This window comes from Aspergillus aculeatus (genome assembly GCF_001890905.1).
Source record: "Aspergillus aculeatus ATCC 16872 unplaced genomic scaffold ASPACscaffold_14, whole genome shotgun sequence".
NCBI lineage: Eukaryota > Fungi > Ascomycota > Eurotiomycetes > Eurotiales > Aspergillaceae > Aspergillus > Aspergillus aculeatus.
Window position 1 is genome coordinate 176940 of NW_017962989.1, and position 17528 is coordinate 194467.

Below are 17528 nucleotides of genomic sequence, written 5' to 3' on the forward strand. Positions count from 1 at the left end.
CTCTTTCTCCCTCCCCCGTCGGTCCCCGATAAGCCGGAGCTCCGGTTTATCGAAGAATTGAAAAGGCTAGCGACGGGGTATGTAGTTTTTAGTTACCTTCGTTACTATCCAATTTACCTATCGATAATAATCGTGAGCTTCCCAAATCTTCAAGGCACACACACGCCTTACAACATCACCTACTTTAGCAGCACTCTACCCTTGGCATTGGTCATCGCCGATCCAAACAAGCGTGAACAATTGCAGCTGACCTACATCATTCGAAGTATAGTTGGTACAGTACGCATCTCAACTGGGAAAAGGCGTCGCTTGTCGTCGCTTGCCCTCGGCCACCACCGCGAATAGGAAGCCTTCCCCGTCGGAGTTGACTTCCTTTGGTACCATTGTTGTTAGCCTGCCGTATCGTCATCGAGCCAGAGCATTCATTTCTTATATTACCAAAGACCCCTCACCCCTTGCAGCTCCTCCTTTCCCCCATTCACTTGTGAAATACGTACAGTCCACGGGGTTTACCGTCGTGTTTACAATTGAGTGTGGAAACACGTCACTGGGTCATTTGCCTTCGTACATATACCAAGCTCCGTCCGTTCCACGGTTCCTCTCCATCCCAAGACAGGAAACCTCCCCTTCCTTAAGTGATTCTGAAGACACCATGATTGCTGCCGATAACAACTACACCAACGGGGTTGCTCTCCCGCAGGGTGATTCTCCGGACCTCGTTTTAGTTCCGGCGACTCCTGCGGAGAAGAATGAAGCTCTGAAGCTGAACAGCATCGCCTGGAAAGGCCGTCTGGACCTTGACACGTATATCGCGCGCGAGAGCCATCTCCATGCGCAGCAGTTAATCAAGCATGGTCTGACCAGCTGGATTTTGGTCGATAACAGAGAGCCTGTAGGAGAGAGAACCATCCTAGGCTCATGTGAAACGTACAAAAAGAAGGCCTGGCTGGCGCACGACGGCCGAGTGGAAGATGTTTCAACGCACGGCATAGGAAGTGTTTACTGCCGGCCTGAATTCAGAGGCAAAGGATATGCGAAGAGGATGATGGAGGAACTCAGCAAGAAGGTCGACACCTGGAATATGGAGTCTGAAAGCAGGAAGAAGGCTCTCTTCAGCATCCTCTTCTCCGACATCGGAAAGAACTTCTATGCTCAATTCGGCTGGAAGCCATTTTTGTCTTCTCATTTCGCGCTCCCAGCAATCGCTGAGGAGCAGTATTCTTCGACCGGGGCTGAAGATATCCTTCCCAAGGTCATGACGTTGACTGCAGAAGATGTCCGAGACCGCGTGTGCAATGAGCAAATCCTGGAGAAAGAGCGCGAATTCCTCCGAGTGGAATCCCTGAAGACGCACACTCCTAAAATTGCAATTGCGCCGGACTATGATCATCTCAAATGGCATTGGGCAAGGGAGGAGTTCTTCGTTAAGTCTCTCTTCCCCGATAGAGAAGCCCCCGCAGTGAAAGGCGCTGGCGAAGAAGCAGCGCGCGTGTACTGTGCATGGAACAGGAATTTCGGTTCAGAGCCCGAGGAAAACACTCTGTATATTCTGCGGTGGGTGTATGAGGAGCCGACGTCGCCGGAAGAAACACAGCGGACAGTCAAGGCCATGGCTGCCATCTTGAAGCGCGCGCAATTCGAGGCACACAAGTGGAATATGAGCACGGTGGAATTCTGGAATCCGACACCCCTTCTGCAAAAGGCAGTGGCCATGATCGCGCCCAATGCCGAGTTAGTTCACCGTCAGAAGGACAGTATCGCATCGTTGAGATGGAGCGGCGCCGAGCACGGTTTGGGCGAGACAGTGGAGTGGTGCCTGAATGAGAAATATGCCTGGTGCTGATTTGTTTTTGATTTGCATTTCCGGAGCCGTGCATTTGGTGGAAGAATACATTAGAGCGTCACCGCTTCTGTCGCTTTTGATTTTTGAAGAGCTCGTGCCAGTTTCTGGACTTCTTGGCCGCGGTTGACGCACTAGCATCGGTGGGCAGATTCTTCTTGGACCGCTGTCGTTCGAATTCCGTCACGAAGCAGATGGTCGTCGGGTCGGGCAGTTGATAAACGGCGTCCTGTAATTAACACGAAGGTCAATGGAGACCGTCTTTTGCATGCACAGAACAAATACCAGCTTACCGTCAATTTAGCCAGAGCCACCTCCTCCCTCCAAGCCTCAGGTAGATGATCCTTCCAAGCGCTGAGAAACTCACTGCGGCCAACTGCCGCACTCGCCATCGGCGCCATAGCCTCCAGATACGTCTCTCCAACCCATCGTACACAAGCATCCTTGTCCAGACTCGCCCCTACATCAGGAAGCCCGAAAGCATCAGCAAACCACAACAACAAGACCTCCACACAGAAACCGAGAAAAAAAAAAACTCACACTTCAACGTCTCACCGAGCAAGGACTTCCCCACCTCCCCCTCAACCACGCGTCGCACGACGGCCTCAAACAAAGCGCGGGGGAACTGCTCTTCTTCCTCCTCCTCATCCTCCTCCGCCACCACCGACTTCCACAGGTCATCCAACAGAAACTGGGCACGGAGATCAATCCCCTGCACCACCGCCCCATCAACCACCCGCTTCCACACCTCCATCATGACCTCCGGCGTCGGCACCCACGCCCTCCCCCGCCACACAAACGCACACCCCTCGACCCAACCCCTCTCACACTCCGCCCGAGAAACCGGGATATCAGCGAACACAGCCTCCATCACCTTGCCCTCCGCGACCCCCGCACCACCAGTACCACCAGTAGTCGCAGTAGCAGCACTCGTCCCCCCCGCAAATCTCCCCACCAAACCCCCCAGAAACTCCGCAGCCCGGAACCCCCCCTCCGGCACATGCAACTCAAGCGTCGACCCGCACTTCGCGATCGTCGTCAACGTCTCCGCGAGATCGACACCCACATCCACCTCAACATCAACGTCCATATCCTCATCTGCAACCCCTACCCCACCCTGTTCCCCCTCCTGTGATGCAGCAGCAACGACAGCAGCAGCCGCCCTCCTATCCACAACAGCCAGATCCTCGCGCCGGAGGGCCGTATCACTCCCCCCCCTATCGCTGGGCCTCAAGATATGCAGGGAATTCGAGGACTGGACCTGACGGATGCGGTAGGTTTGGGTCGGGGTGCAGAGGTTGACGTATTCGCGCGGGTCACTCGTTTTGCTGGTGGTGGTGGTGGTGGTGGTGGGGGTTTTGAGGTATAGTCTTTTACTTCATTAGCATACCCGTCCGGCCTCAAGGGTCAAGGGGCTGAGGAGGAAAAGGAGAAGGGAAAATGCGTACGTAGGAGCGTTCTCCGAGGCGAGGAGGTCCGCGACCTCCGGGGGGAGTTCGAGTAATCGGAAGCCTTGTTGCGGGGCTGTGTGGGTGAAGAGGATGCTTTGGGCGGATTGAGTGGACATTTTGGTATCCTCCTCTGACTGCTGGGAGTTGTTCTTGTAGAGATTCTTTCGATAAGAAAGGGGGATTGAAGGAATGAGGAGGGAGGAGGAAAGTTGGAGGCTCCTCTGCTGGCGGAAACTGGAAGATTTGACGCGGGACGCGTTGGATGGAGACTGGGCCTTTGGGAGGGAGGTGACCGCGGCATTGATAGACGCACGGGCCACCGCTTAATGGGCGGTTGCTCTTATCGGTTACTAACGGTGTATTATTCCATGGACATGGGTTTGGTCGGCCAGTTTTTTTCCATCTGGAGTGAATCTGTAAGGGACAAAATCTTTAGTTACTCTGATTGGGTTTGATTATGATTTGTAGATAGAAGATGGAAAAAGGTTGAGTCTATGTTTTATACTATAATCGGAATTCGACCCATTATGATAAGGTCGACGACACTATGCAAAATCTTCTAGTAATCGATTATTGACAGAATAGCAACGCGGAGAACACGGAAACGCCAGGGTACATTGAAAACATGACAAAAGGACGTCAAGCCTATGACCAGCACAGGAGTGGCATGTCAAACATGAACAGAAGATAGCTCAATACCTGTCAGCAGAAGAAAGCTCCATTAACGCTTAGCTTCTTCCATCTGAGTACCAGGAACCTCGCCGCTCTGTCCAGCACCACCCCTCTCTTTCACAGCTGGCTGCGCTAGAGGACCTTCCTCCGAGCCCTTAAGCGTCTCGCCTGAGGAGGAACCTGAAGCGGCGGTCTCTTGCTTCTGATCCTCGGCGATTGCGTCCTCGACGAAGGCATGGTCGATGTCCCACTGCGTCTTGGCATCCTTGAACAGGGTCTGAACGCGCTCGGCACGGTCGGCCTGGTCTTTCTCCTCTATCTCGCGTTCTTTTCGTTCCTGCTCCATCTCCTCCATGTGCCGCAGGTCGTCCACGCTCGGCTCGTAAAGATGCCAGATAGTGTAATGTGGGAGGCCGATGACCGAGAACCCCATGCGCTTGGCCATCTACCGAGTGTTAGTCTCATGCACACGCAACGACAAGATGACAGCCCCGCCGGATACGCACCTTGCCGAAGGCTTCTGTCTCGGCATGCTTCTCGAAGCTAAAAGCTGGGAAGTGCACCCCGGAGCGGAAAACCCGTGCCTTCGCCAGAATACTGACACCTCCTACGCCGTCGAGTTCCATCTCCATGTCCGGATCTCCGTACGGGTCGCGCAGGTAGGCAAGATGAGGACGCCAGGTAGCATATTCAGCATACCCTTCCACGATGACCGCGTCTTCATCCAACGTGTCGGCTAGCGCCAACGCCGTTTCAGATTCTTGCCACGAGTTCAGGTCGTACGGTTGCTCTCCGCCCAGCCAGTCGGGAAGGGGTCGCCACACATCTGGTCACCATAAGTCAGAATGAGCATAATACAAACAAGCGAGCGGCCAACGAAGTCTCAAAAACTCACTCGGTACAATGACATCCTTATCATGCCGCATCAGATCCTCCAGAATCGTCTGCGGCGCGGTCAAGACATCCGCGTCGCGCCAATAGACCCAACTATGCGTAGGGCGCAGCGTGGCGCTCAGCAGCCAGTTCCGAGCCTGGGCCATCAGCTTCCGGCGGCTGGCCTGCGCGGCAAAGCCGTGTCGGCTCTCCACATCCTGGTTGACCAGCTGTCCAAAGTCCTTCTGGATCACGGAGATCTCGCCGTACGGCATCTTCGGATCCGCATCGTGCTGGAGTTCGTCCAACATGCGCGTCAACATGTCCATCGTGTCATCCTCGGAGTCCGACACCAAAAAGGCCAAGTCGATCAGATTGTGCGGGTAGGTGAGGTTCCGCAGGTGCGAGAAGAACATGGGCAGGTGGGAGGCGGCATCGCGCAGGGGAGTGCACATGAGCACCCGCTCCCCGCGCTCCCAGCCACTGGCGGTCCCTTGCACTTTAGAGAGGTCATAGTATCGGATCGTCTCGATCTGAAGGTCTTCGTAGGGGTGGAGGAGGCCGAGCGATACCACCGGCAGGAGGGAGGCGCGCAGCGACGGGAAGATCAGGACGAGGAGCAACAGGGAGACACCGCAGAGAAGACATAGTCGCTGGAAGAGTTGCCTCCGGCGGCGCAAGGCAGGTTGTGCCCGGGGTTGGAAACTACTAAATGCCCAGGTTAGCGGACGGATTTACTCAGTTTTCCGTCGACACGGCGCTGTATCTCATCGACGTGATACAGGATTCTGGCGCGCGACATTCGCGGAGGAAAGGACCGCGTACCGGTGGGGGGAGATGGAGAATGAGTTGTTGCTCTTGCCACGGGGATAGGCAGCGTAGCCGTTGCCGAAGGCGTGATGCCTGTTCATCTCTCCTAAGATGACATGCAGCTAAGGCGATCGACTTGATTTTACAAACCAATCGTCGAGGTTCTGATGTTGGAGAAACTTCTTCCTCAGACTACCGAACGAAATCGCAGCCGACGGAGAGGATGAAGAGGTGAATTGAGGTTGGAGAAATGAAGACCAGCGGAAATATCGCAAATCCGCGATCGGTGATGAAGAGAAAAGATGCGGAACGGAAGACAAAGGGAGGCAAGGAACTGAACAGCCCCCGAGGCTTTGACCGGGAGCAATGATTGCGTCGAGAGAGGACGTACGTAGGCTCCAGGCGGTCCTTTGGACCAAAAGCCGCCAGGTGGGATCCGCGGGCGAATCTGGACCAGACCCGAATGCGGTACGAGACTCAATCTTCTTCCCGCCGCCCGCCCGTTTGCAGCCATCTTCATCCCCGTAGCTCAGCTCCATCACTGCACTTCCCACATTCCTCAAGCCGAAGAATGAACGAACGAACGAACGAACGAATGAATGAATGAATGAATGACCGACTCAGTTACTCTTCTTCATTGAACTGATTCTGCATGTATACAGATATAACCTCTATTTACAGAACATCCCTATCATAATATAGGTTTCGCAAAGAAAGAAAAGAAAAAGACAAAAACTCCAGGATTGCACACCGATAAGACGCCTCAAAGAATGCTCGGGATTTTTGAACTCCTTTCCCCCCAAACGACAAAACCGACATGATGAATGCAAGATAAGAACGCCATGACCAAGATGAGAATCCAAAATAACCGAGTAGTCCCGATCAGTGGGCACTTAATCGGGACACCCTGGACTGGGGCGAACCCATGCCCTTGACACCGATCTCGACTTGTCGCATCACCTTCTGCAGCAGCGCATCCATGCGCGGCAAGTCTCGCAACACAGGAATGACGGATCCGGCCTCATACTCGCTATCCAAGATATAATAGCGCTCTCTGCCCCAGTTCTCCACCGTTTCTCTCTGGAATGCGACTTTAGCAATGACCTTGGCCGGAACACTAGCCTTATTGATTGCACTTTTGGAGAAAACCCGCAAGATAGGCCGGAGTCCAGACCGGGTCTGATGCGCCATTCGCACCGACAAAGGTGCCGAGGCGGTGAGATGGCTCTCTCCGGTCATAAATCCGGGGTCCATCGTATATACATTGAGCGAGATGTTGCCCGCCTACAATAACACAGTCAGTCATCACTCTGGAGAAATAAACAAGGGCTCACTCACGAGTACCAGACTCCGGCGCAAGGCATACATAGCAGCGCTCATCAACAGCTTACTACTTCCGAACCGGGCGGTGGCTTCCTTTGCACTGAGAGGAGTTCCCGGGGCCTGGCTGGCGTTGTCCGGGTCCTGCTCATCGAAGTAGTCCAGGGACCCTTTGGACATGGCGGCGCATCCGATGTTGATGACTCGGGCACCGCCGTTTGGGGTTCCGTCGCCGGCTCGGAAAGCCTCGAGCAAGCTCACCGTCAACAAGAACGGGGCGATGCAGTTGGTTTGGTAGACCGGGTCGTACCCATCTCGTGTGACTTGATCGGTGACGTATGACGAGCTGGCCGCGGAATTGATCAGGAGGGTGACAGGAGGAATCTCCTTACTGCGAACTCTCTCCACAGTATACTGTGCAAAGCTCGCCACCGAATTGAAGCAGGCCAGATCACACTTGACCACCTCGACGGACCGCGGCCCAATCAAGCGGATGCGGCTTAATACATCCTTCACGCTATCGGATCTGATACCCCGAGCCACCAGCAACAGGTGGACAAAGGGCTGTGCTTTGGCGATGGAGATGGCAATCTCAGATCCCAGCAGGCCACTGGCCCCGGTGATAATGGCTGTACCATGCAGTGGAGTTCCCATGGTAAGGACGAAGCACAAGAATCGAGCAGGCGGTAGAAGAAGTTTACCGTAAGGGTACAGTAGAGACAGATCGTGCAACGTTTAGAAAGGTCAGTCCGACATGCTTCAACCCGAAGCCAGCAAGTCTAGACTGAGAACAGTGAATGGCGACGCAAGATCTAAGGAGGTTAGAACGCGGTTATAAATCTATGCGAACGAGAAAGTCGGTCCGCTTCCAAGTGAGCCAGCCGACAAGACCGACTAGTCAAGTAGTAAGTAACAGTAGAAGAAGATTTTAGGGGCTAAAGTCTGTAGAGGCCAGGCCGGGCGGCAGGCGAATGGAAAAGAAAGCCCGAGATGATGCCAATTCAGACAAATCAGAATATAAGTCGAAGGCAGAAAACGAATGTGATATTTTTCTCCAACAGAAAAAAAACAATAAACGAAAAAAGAAGGGAAGGACGAAAGGAGGCAGACCAAGAGGAAAAGAAGAAGAATAATACCTGGAAGAACCACTAGAAGCCAGTCGATCGGGATTGCAAACCAAGGAAAAAAAAAAGGTGCTTCCCAACCGAAAACCGGCCTTGCGGCAAGGAAGGATGATTGATGATGTGCCAGACTGAACCCAAAGGACCTCCTCCCCCAAGGCCCAAGACCCGAAGAGCCCCTAAAAAAATAGTGAGATCCCCTAAGAGTTCAGCGACACCAACCAGAGTGAAACACCGGGTCTATGAGTGGGGGTTTCGTTTGGTGGGATGGGAGGGGACGGTTCCACCTCGGAAGAGCCACACGCGATTCCCGATGGTGTATTAATAGATGGGAGAGATCTTGGTAGACTAGGACCTCTCTCGGTGGGTTTCTTTTAAGATGGGTCAATACCCAGAGATGAAGACGAAATATGAAAGTGAACAACGAAGTATTGTTGATTTAAACTGAATCGAGAAAGTAAGAGAGAGACATTGTTGACCAGCCAATTTCAAGGACGGACTGTCCATAATAAATAGTACTGATCGATCGATATTTGATAAGATGAGGACGATCAGTAACTCGACCGGATGGATGTACGGTTCATACTTCCATCCAGGGTACAGAACAATCTGCTGGTACAGAGGCTGTCTGGCAAGTTCCCAGTTCTATTCTAAGCCAAGCGGGCAGTGAAAAAAAGAAAAAGAAAAGAAAAAGAAAAGTCGAATGTTAGGTCACCCAGATCAGGTCACAAATCAGGTCATATTGGGAGGGGGAAAAGGGAGTCTTGCAGGCGAGACATACATGCATCGGACATGGCCATTTGACTGTCTTAGTCCAGTTGAATCGCATCCAGGGACTGTAATAATCCTTCCATTATTCCAAAGTGCCCCATAATAATCCATTCCTTTAGCAAAACCCCTCATTCAAAGGTTCTTAGTACATTGGGACCCATCCAGTCCCTGCTTGAGTAATGTCAAGCGAGTATGTACGACTGAATGTAGGTATGGTTGAATGTAAGGATGTAAGTAAGTTAGTAAGTTATCTTAGTCGGAGGTACTGGACGTAGTAGGAAGGAGTGTAAGCCTAGTCCGGGGGGAAAACTCGAGAAAGAACGAATGCGACCCAATGAATCCGAATGATTAAACTCCCCAACTTCCCCAAGTGACCTCTCTTTGTGTGTTTATTTTCCGATGCTTTCGTTTACCCCGGACCCCTTCGAGGTTGTTTCGAGGTCGGATGACGGCAACCTATGTGGGCGAACTCTCAACCCAACTCCCAGAACCGTGGATATAACTCACACACGCCTCAAACAAAACAAAACAACCACTAGTCATTGACCATCAACTCGCAACAACCGCGAGCTTGGCCCAAATACAAAGAGGGGAGAGGGGGATTGTCTCCGCTACCAGGTGTGGATGACATCTCATCAAGCGGGGGATGGAGTCACGATCTCCCCCAGTTCCGCTGGTTTAGGTCCGTAAGTTTTTAAGGGAGGGAACTTTGATTCCCTTCGCATCGACCCGGAGATCCGCAATCCCCGTCAAAAAGAAACAAAAAGAAAAAAAAAACAAGAAACAAGGTGGCGTTGATCCGCCCTGTTCGGATAGGGTCGAATCATGAATGTTGCGCGATCGAACGCATGTTCTTCTGCAGCCACCGGGGTAACCGTAGTACGGTATCTCGGTATACAGTGCACCTGGTACATACGGAGGAAGGAGCATGTCGAATTGTTGCTTTTCTTCGTCGTTTGCATTGCGACTATTGTCCTCAAAACCGCGTGATAGAGGTTTGCCATCTGTAAGAAATGTTTAAAAAAAGTACAGGGTACTCACAGCCTCACAAGACGCACAAAGCTCGGTCGGAGAAGACATATCAGGTTCCGATATCCGAAAGGAGGAGAGAGATATGTACTCAGTTGTATGTACACTGGGCAGTTCTTACATGTACCCTGGAGGCTGGGTAGTACTCCGTACTCGCCGAACCTTTGCCCAGCGGTCTGGCTGTCTGCCAGTGACCGTTTAGTCTGACACTTCAAACGTCTAGATCATGGAAGATCCGAAAGTTTAGCCTGTCGGCTTTGCATCTAGACAACCCGGGGCTGGAACATGGCCAGTCCGGAGCCCGAATCTCTGGGTTACTCTTTTGTATGACTGTGCTGTACAATACTAGACTAACACTGTACCTAAGGCATCATCGGATGGTGGGAACCACTCCTACCACCAAAGGAGTCTTCAGTTACGTGCTACGACATCATGACTTCGGGGTTGGTTATACGAGAGAACGAGGAATAACCCCGCTCAGCTCTGCCCTTCTCGACGTGTATTTCTTGGCATCATCACACCTCATTCGCAGCCAGTGCAGTCAGTGCAGTCAGCCGAGTAGTGTGTCAGTAGTTCCGGTGGAATGGACCGCCGTGCTGTCGTGGTTACACTCATCAAACCTCGCCAAGAACCAGAAAACGCCCGCCCGTCGTTCGTATCCACACGTGTTGATTCCTGAGGCTAAGATATCGTCGCTTTGAGTACCCAAATGAGGTTAAACCGTTTACACTACGCTAACTGAACTCAGGGCTTTGTTCTGGTTTGCTGTCGGGCATCCCCGGGGGTTTAGGTGAGAACCAGAAAGAAGAAGCAGACGAAGGAAGTGCTGGTAGGTATGTATGAGTATCTAGCCCAGGATTATCATGGCCGGATTCTCTTGGCATTGCTGACAGGCTTCGGTTCTTGCCTTCAGCTCCCAGTAGACCGAGAGTGGCTGGCGTCATTATACACACTAAATGTGCCATCACACACGCCTTGGGCCGTCATGTATGGCTTCGGAAAAGGACTTGACAACACAAACACTACTTTGAGGTACAACTGTGCGACCTTTACAGCCGCATCTGACCAGGGCGTCTTGTCTCACCTGAGTTCCTCCCTCCTGGGCTTCATGCCGAGATGTCAACTAAGATCTTAACATGTTTGTCTTTCTCGTGGATCAGGGCTTCAAATCCTTTTTCGACAATGTCTTCCATTCGAATCTTGCTGGTGATCATGGATTGAGGATTGAGCTTGCCTACGAAACAACGAATCAACAATCAGCGAAGCGCATGGGAGGGCAGGGATGGCACGCCACTCAAGCTTACCCGAGCTTATAGCTTCAATGACAGCAGGAAAGATTCCATCGGCAAATATTGCCGCCCCGATTACATGCTTCTCGTCTAGCACAATGGCGCGGGCGTCTATGATCGGTTTTCCCTCCCAGAGCGACACAATCGTGACCGTTCCTCGGACCCGGATGCCCCGAAGAGCCGTATCCAATCCAACTTGCACGCCAGAGCATTCAAAGGCCACATCTGCGCCTGCGTTCCCGGTCATTGCTTGTACCATGGAGACGACATCTTGCGTCCGAGGATCAAGGACATGAGTCGCGCCTAATTTACTCGCAAATTCTCGTCGTCGCGACGAGACTTCCGCGACGATGATAGACTCGACTCCTCGTGCCAAAAGCACTTGAACCACAGCCAAACCAATAGGATCCCCTCCAACGACGAGAACAGTCCGAGCACCCTCGAGAGGGCTGCGGTCTACTGCGTGCCACGCCACAGACAACGGTTCAACAAGCGCTTATATAGATCGCGTCAGCGGATTGCACCAGACTAGCGACAGAAAAGTGATAGAGCTCTTCCCTCACCGCCGATATCCAAAGGGATGGTGTCTGGTAGCGGAATGGCATGGTCGGCGTCAACCACGACGTGGTCCGACAAGCCCCCTGCATTGCCTTGAAAGTGTCTTTTTTCAGCCTGATGATAGCCGAAGCAGACCCCCCCCCCCCCCAAAAAAGCAAAGGTATAACCTACTACTATAGCCCACAAAACCTAAATTACGACAACAGTTCGGAGTTCCGCGCAAACAGGGAGGACAACTCCCGTCGGACAAGTTAGGCCGAACAGCAACCCGATCTCCTACTTTGAGGTCTGCGACAGCATCTGCAACCGCGGCTCCCACCTCCTCGACTATGCCGCTAAACTCGTGGCCCAGGGTCGTTGGGAGCTTTCCCCCGGTGATCGCATGTGGCATCAGGGGTACCAGATGCGGCCCGCACGTGTACTCATGCAAATCTTGACATCACACACACGCACACACACGAGCCTTGTGTCAACGATGATCATTTCCAGTTTGCCGTTGGCTGTGCTGCCAAGTATGCTCTTATGAGTATGATTGTATTGAACTACTTACCACTTCCGCAGATTCCTACAAACGCAGGTCGGATCTTAATGAACATGTCAGGGCCGAGCAAAATAGAAGGTGTTAAGCTAGGAATCGCGCGGTATACACACATACCTTGACTTGCTTCTCCAGACCGGCTCTTCGATCTGATCAACCCGGATGTCTCCAGCTCCGTAGAAGCGGACTGCTCTCATGGTGAAGGATAGTAAATCTCAAGATTTGAGGATAGATGTATACCACTTATGCTCAAAAATGCACACAGTCCACACTGAATTCAAGTCCAACAACTGAAAGGTTAGCTCGGCGGTGGCGTGAAGGGAACCCAGGACTCACAGAGAAAGAGGATAAAATAGGACTATTTGATCCCCATATATATGTCCCTGCATTCTGATTTAGAGGGAGGTTGCAAAATGCGGGGTAGAAGAGGAGAAAAGAGGAGTCGAGGTCACTCGGAACTGGAACCAAGCTGCTGCTGCTGCGTTGGTAAAGTGCGATAAGCAGGAAGAGGAGGAAGAAGCCTGGGGCCCACGAAGAGGGGAAAGAGTAGCAGTGTCCGCGGTGGCTCTCAGCTGCGACTGGCGGGTGATGATGAAGTGACTGTCACACTCTACTTTGCAACATTAAACAACTTCCAAGTTGTTACCTTAGGCACCGAATAGGGCAGTTATTTAACTATGAGAATGCAACTTAGTGTTTTGCTGGTAACACAAGGCCCATCGCTCCCTTCCCCAATGCACCGGCCGTCCATGTGCTCTGCAAGGGAAGACCATTACCAAAGGAAGCTGATTCTTCGTTCAAGCCATAATAACTTTACCAAAAGTTACTCCGTACGATTTACCTCGGGTGTATATAACATCGTTCTCGAAGGTTCTGTAGAGTCTTAGGAGGAGAATATGGTGAAATGAAATAACATTTTCTCTTTTAGGGTTCAAAAAGGGGACTCGCTAAGTTCTTTCTCTCTCTTTGGTGGGGGCGCGGGGGAGGACAAGGTATACGTTATAAGATAAATATTCTTTCACATCTTTCCTTTGCAAATGGGCTGAACTGGACATATCATGGACATCGAAAAACGCTCTTTACCGAACGGTGGCACCCTTCAAGCTCTTGACGGTGCAGATGCCGCCGGAGGCGGTCTTCAGCAGGCCGAGGGCGGGCTTGCCCTCCTGGCCCTGGACGGCGGGGACGGCGGCGCTCTCGAAGGCGACCTCGAGGTTGTCGGTGGTGGTGAAGCCGGGCTGGAAGGTCTCCCAGACCTTCTTCTTGGGGTTGAGGACCTTCTCGGGCTCGCCCTCGGACCAACCATCGAAAGTGATGCGCTCACCGGCGGGGGCGTCGGCGGGCGGGGCGACGAGCTCGACGGGGCCGGCGTGGGAGTCCTCGCCCTCGGCGACGCGCGGAGAGGCGGCCAGCACCATGGCGACGGACTTGATGCCGCGCATGGTGACGGGCTTAAGGTTGCAGACGGCGACAATCTTGCGGTTCTGCATCTCCTCCAGCGGGATCAGCCCGTTCAAGCCGGAGCACACCGTGCGCACCGTCTTGCCCGTCGCCTCGTCCAGGGAGGTGTTCTCGGTGCCCGGGGCGTCACCGCAGTCGATCGTCGACACGAACAGCGAGTCCGCGTTCGGGTGGTTGATCGCGCGCAGGATGTGGCCGACCCGGAGGTCGATGATGGAAGGAGACGGGGGAGCGGCGGGCGCCGGAGCGGCCTTGGGCTGCTTGGGCTGCTTCTCCTTCTTCTCCTTCTTGGGCTTGCCGCCTTCCGGTTTGGCGGCGGCGGCGGCGGCGGCGGCGGGAGCCTCAGTAGCAGCAGCGGCGGCAGCGGGGGCTGAATCGGCCTTCTGCTTCTTCTCGGCGGCAGGCTTACCCTGGCCGACGACGAGGGGCTTGCCCTCCGCGCCGCCAGCGGCAGCGGCAGCGGCAGCGGCCTTCTCCTTCTTCTTGCGCTCCTTCTCGGCCTTGGGGTCGACGGGCTTAGGCACGAAGCGCACGTCGGTCACGTCGATGGCGACCTTCTCCTCCTCGGGGATCTGCAGGGCGAACAGCGGGCTGTTCTGGACGAAGTCGACGTGGCGGACGATGTGGTGGTAGCCCTTCTCGCCGGTGCGTTCCTCGGGGGACCACTTCTCGACGAGGGGCGCGAGCAGAGCGTAGACGGCAATGTCGGCGACGGAGGGCTTAGCGCCCAGCAGCGTGGTGCGGGTGGCCAGATGGGTGTTCAGCAGGCCCAGGATGTTGGCGATCACCGTCTGGTCGTCCTTGCCCTGGGCGTGCTGCAGGCCGGAGATCGTGGCCAGCCATTGTTTGACGTCGGCCTCCTCGGTGACGGAAAACTTGGTGTGCGGGAAGATTTTCGGGGTGGCTGTCTGGAGGTCGGGCTCGGTGGCGTCCGGGGAGATGGCGGCCGGGTAGGACCGGTAGAGGAGGGAGAGGAGGGAGGACTCGGGGGCGGAGTTGATGGCCATGTTTGCGAAGGAGCGGATGGCGAGAGGGTGGTGGGAAGAAAGTTGAGGTGAAGGTGTTGGAGAAAGTGGAAGAGGACGTAGCAGAGGAGGAGGAGGGGCAGCGAATGATCTTGCCGTCGCCCAAGGAAGAGGAGCGAACCGCGGGGTTGTTCTGGCGACCCGCAGAAGGCTCACGGCCGCTTTGATGGGAGTCAACTTGCCTCACGAAAGCGATCCCAGTCTGAAGACGGGGATCTTGAGAATTGGAAATTGCAATTGTCTGGAAAAATCCAAAGTTGCGCTGTCAATTCTGCTGTGCGCGGGTAGAATCTCCTTTTTCTTTCCCCTTGTTCTGTGCAATCACAATTTTATGCATCCCATTGACTGCCCATAGGATTAGTCATCGTATACATCTACGATTTGTGCATCAACCTCAGCTCATTCAACTTTGGACACAGGTCTAATGGTACAGTTCCATTTTCTACAGCATGCTATTGCAGCTTTAAATTCTCACAGTATTAAGTAAGTTAGATGAACGGAGGCTGTGCTCATCGGAAGACAATCACACGGGCGCCGCGACACCCAGGGAAGGACCACGCATGTCGAAGACAACATAGAAGGCCTTCAGAAAGACGTCACCCAAGATCTGGAGTGAGGCGCCCGAATTTGATTGAATGCCACCATAGCAAACTAAGAGTTGTTAGTCAAGCATCGCTTGATTATGCCTTTAGGTAGGAAGTACTCACGAGCTTGTCCAGTAGTGGTGTTGGTGCCAACCTTGGAGAACTCAATCAGGTTTCCAGGAACCGTAGCCAAGTGCTGCGAGCCGATGGCAATCGAGAAGCTGGGGAGAGTGGTGTTACAAGGGAAGATGTAACCTCCAGCACTGCTCACATACACGGCGCTAGGCACGTCGGCGTAGTAAGCATCCACCACTTGCTGGTCCATCAGCATGAGAGAAGTGCCGGTATCAGCAATCGCCGTCTGCGTGTTGTTGATCGTCTGGATGGAGCCGTTGCCCACTGCGAACTCGGCGGTATCGAACTGCCAGTATCCGTTGGAGCTATCCACGCTGACGTTGGCCATGGTGCCCTGGTATTTGCTCGAATCGATCAGACCGAAACCATACTCGCCCACGCCATCACTCTTGATGGCAGAAGTGAAGACAGGCTCGTCAAGATTAGCCGCAGCATTAGCGAAGAAGGTGTTCTGCGCTTGGGGTTCGATGCTGTTGATGGAAGAAAAGCCCAGGCCGACCAAACCGTTCGAGTTGGTGTCTTCGATGAAAGATTGGGAGACTTCAGTCGGAATCCCGATGGCCTGGTTCTTGACGATTGCACCGCCGATGTTGACTGTGTCGGTTCCGACAGGACCAGCGGCGAACGAGTTATCACCGTAGGAGACATTGAACGTTGCGCCGGGCATATCCTTGAACGTGGTCGAGTTTGCGGGGTTGTACTGGGTATGACCATCAAGTGTCTTGTTGAGACGAGTATCCAGGACCCAGCTATTATCGATCTCTTGTCAGTATCCCGATCAAGTAACTTCTGTAACGGTGCTCCTTACAAGTCCGCTGAGCCTGTGTCGAAGGTCACGACGATCTTCTGGCCACCAATTTCAACAGGCGAAACAAATTCGGCATCGCTTTCGACAGAGGTTGCGCTGACGGCACCGACCTGGTCTGGCTCGGCGCTGTTATCGCTGGCAGCGACGACGTTGTGCTTGACAGTGGTGACGGGGGCGAAGTCCTCCAGCTCGATGTTGAGGTTGCTGGGAACAATGCCAAACTTGCGATATGCCTTGCGCAGCGCCGAGGGACCATGCAACTCGCCCTCTCCACGACGAATCCGACTGACCTTGTAAGATCTTCCCTTATGCTGAGTGCGACCTGAAGTTGGCAAAGAAACAGCGCTGTAACTGAAGAACAAGAACAAAAAGAGAGACTGGAGGAGCTGCATGATTGTAGCTCAGTTGGAATATGTGGATTAGTCTGTTAAAGAGTGAACATCCAAGTCAAGGAGGGTCTAGAAACACAACACAAAACAACGAGCGCAATGAATAGTAGTCTTTTGATTGAAAGTGAGACTCCTTTCCTGAAGGAACAGCGCGCAGTTTATAGGGGAAGGTAAAGTATGGGGGCCGAGTCCTGACTGGGCCAACAACAACAAGAATAACTGAATCACCCCAGTATGGACAAGAAGGATGGAAGAGGAGTGTAAGCACCAGTGATCCTCTACCAACTGACGAGGGAAGTCAAAAGTAAGACTTGGAATATTGAGAAAAAAAAAGAGTGCTATCCTTCCACAACGAAAGGAAGAAGATAGCAGAAGAGAAGTGAATGAACGAGCTACAATGTCAATCGCAGCAGGAAGAAAACGAAACACACGCAGTCTATAAGTGTGCAAAAAGAGTTACAAAACAGAACGAAGAAAGTCGAGGACTTGAATATCACTCGAGAAAATCTCCAAGCCCTACTACTTACGCCCAGAAAATTCCAAGAACCCAAGAGTCGAGAACTGACGCATGGTGCTTAGGAAATGGGGTTCACTGGAGCGTGGCATTGTTCCACTTAAATGTGAGGTAGGCTGGTCTTAACCCGATATTGCAAGAGTTGGAGGACGAATCCACCGAGGAAGAGCCAAATATGGGCCAATCCGAAAGATTTGCCCCTGTTAGCAAAGGGTATCAACGCATCAGCGCATCAGCGCATCAGCGTATCCATGGGTGCCAAAGCCGAGAAAGACTGATCAGCCTGACAGGCGCCTGGGAGGGGCACTGGCGAATGGGCACCTCGCGGGCAGGACAGTTC

The 17528-nt window shown here is 53.2% G+C and overlaps 6 protein-coding genes across 6 annotated transcripts; 1 reads left to right on the forward strand and 5 right to left on the reverse strand.

Moving 5' to 3' along the window:
• Window positions 1-652: 652 nt before the first annotated feature.
• Window positions 653-1843, forward strand: ASPACDRAFT_32899 (uncharacterized protein; the record flags this gene model as incomplete). Its single annotated transcript, XM_020199915.1, has 1 exon — window positions 653-1843. One exon carries the CDS (start codon window positions 653-655, stop codon window positions 1841-1843), a length of 1191 nt encoding a protein of 396 aa, XP_020053435.1.
• Window positions 1844-1901: 58 nt separating this feature from the next.
• ASPACDRAFT_33124 (putative sister chromatid cohesion protein Dcc1) lies at window positions 1902-3407 on the reverse strand (the record flags this gene model as incomplete). The annotated part of the gene is made up of 5 exons (XM_020199934.1): window positions 1902-2069; window positions 2134-2300; window positions 2381-2938; window positions 3050-3210; window positions 3289-3407. 5 exons carry the CDS (start codon window positions 3405-3407, stop codon window positions 1902-1904), a joined length of 1173 nt encoding a protein of 390 aa, XP_020053436.1.
• A 605-nt stretch (window positions 3408-4012) lies between these two features.
• On the reverse strand, window positions 4013-7620 carry ASPACDRAFT_45951 (uncharacterized protein; the record flags this gene model as incomplete). The annotated part of the gene is made up of 6 exons (XM_020201710.1): window positions 4013-4408; window positions 4470-4789; window positions 4859-5541; window positions 5662-5752; window positions 6570-6930; window positions 6985-7620. 6 exons carry the CDS (start codon window positions 7618-7620, stop codon window positions 4013-4015), a joined length of 2487 nt encoding a protein of 828 aa, XP_020053437.1.
• A 3373-nt stretch (window positions 7621-10993) lies between these two features.
• Window positions 10994-12469, reverse strand: ASPACDRAFT_33150 (2,3-butanediol dehydrogenase; the record flags this gene model as incomplete). The annotated part of the gene is made up of 6 exons (XM_020199939.1): window positions 10994-11121; window positions 11192-11671; window positions 11740-11826; window positions 11906-12166; window positions 12285-12318; window positions 12386-12469. 6 exons carry the CDS (start codon window positions 12467-12469, stop codon window positions 10994-10996), a joined length of 1074 nt encoding a protein of 357 aa, XP_020053438.1.
• Window positions 12470-13145: 676 nt separating this feature from the next.
• Window positions 13146-15052, reverse strand: ASPACDRAFT_123879 (putative cofactor for methionyl- and glutamyl-tRNA synthetases). The gene has a single exon (XM_020196689.1). The coding sequence runs from the start codon at window positions 14738-14740 to the stop codon at window positions 13352-13354; it is 1389 nt and encodes a 462-aa protein (XP_020053439.1). The 5' UTR covers window positions 14741-15052; the 3' UTR covers window positions 13146-13351.
• A 229-nt stretch (window positions 15053-15281) lies between these two features.
• Window positions 15282-16677, reverse strand: ASPACDRAFT_45954 (pepsin-like aspartic protease; the record flags this gene model as incomplete). The annotated part of the gene is made up of 3 exons (XM_020201711.1): window positions 15282-15409; window positions 15466-16226; window positions 16286-16677. The coding sequence occupies 3 exons, from the start codon at window positions 16675-16677 to the stop codon at window positions 15282-15284; spliced, it is 1281 nt and encodes a 426-aa protein (XP_020053440.1).
• Between the last annotated feature and the right edge of the window lie 851 nt (window positions 16678-17528).

Bases quoted from the DNA above. Each gene is read 5' to 3' on its own strand.
- ASPACDRAFT_123879 (XM_020196689.1), bottom strand. From the start codon at position 14,740: ATGGCCATCAACTCCGCCCCCGAGTCCTCCCTCCTCTCCCTCCTCTAC.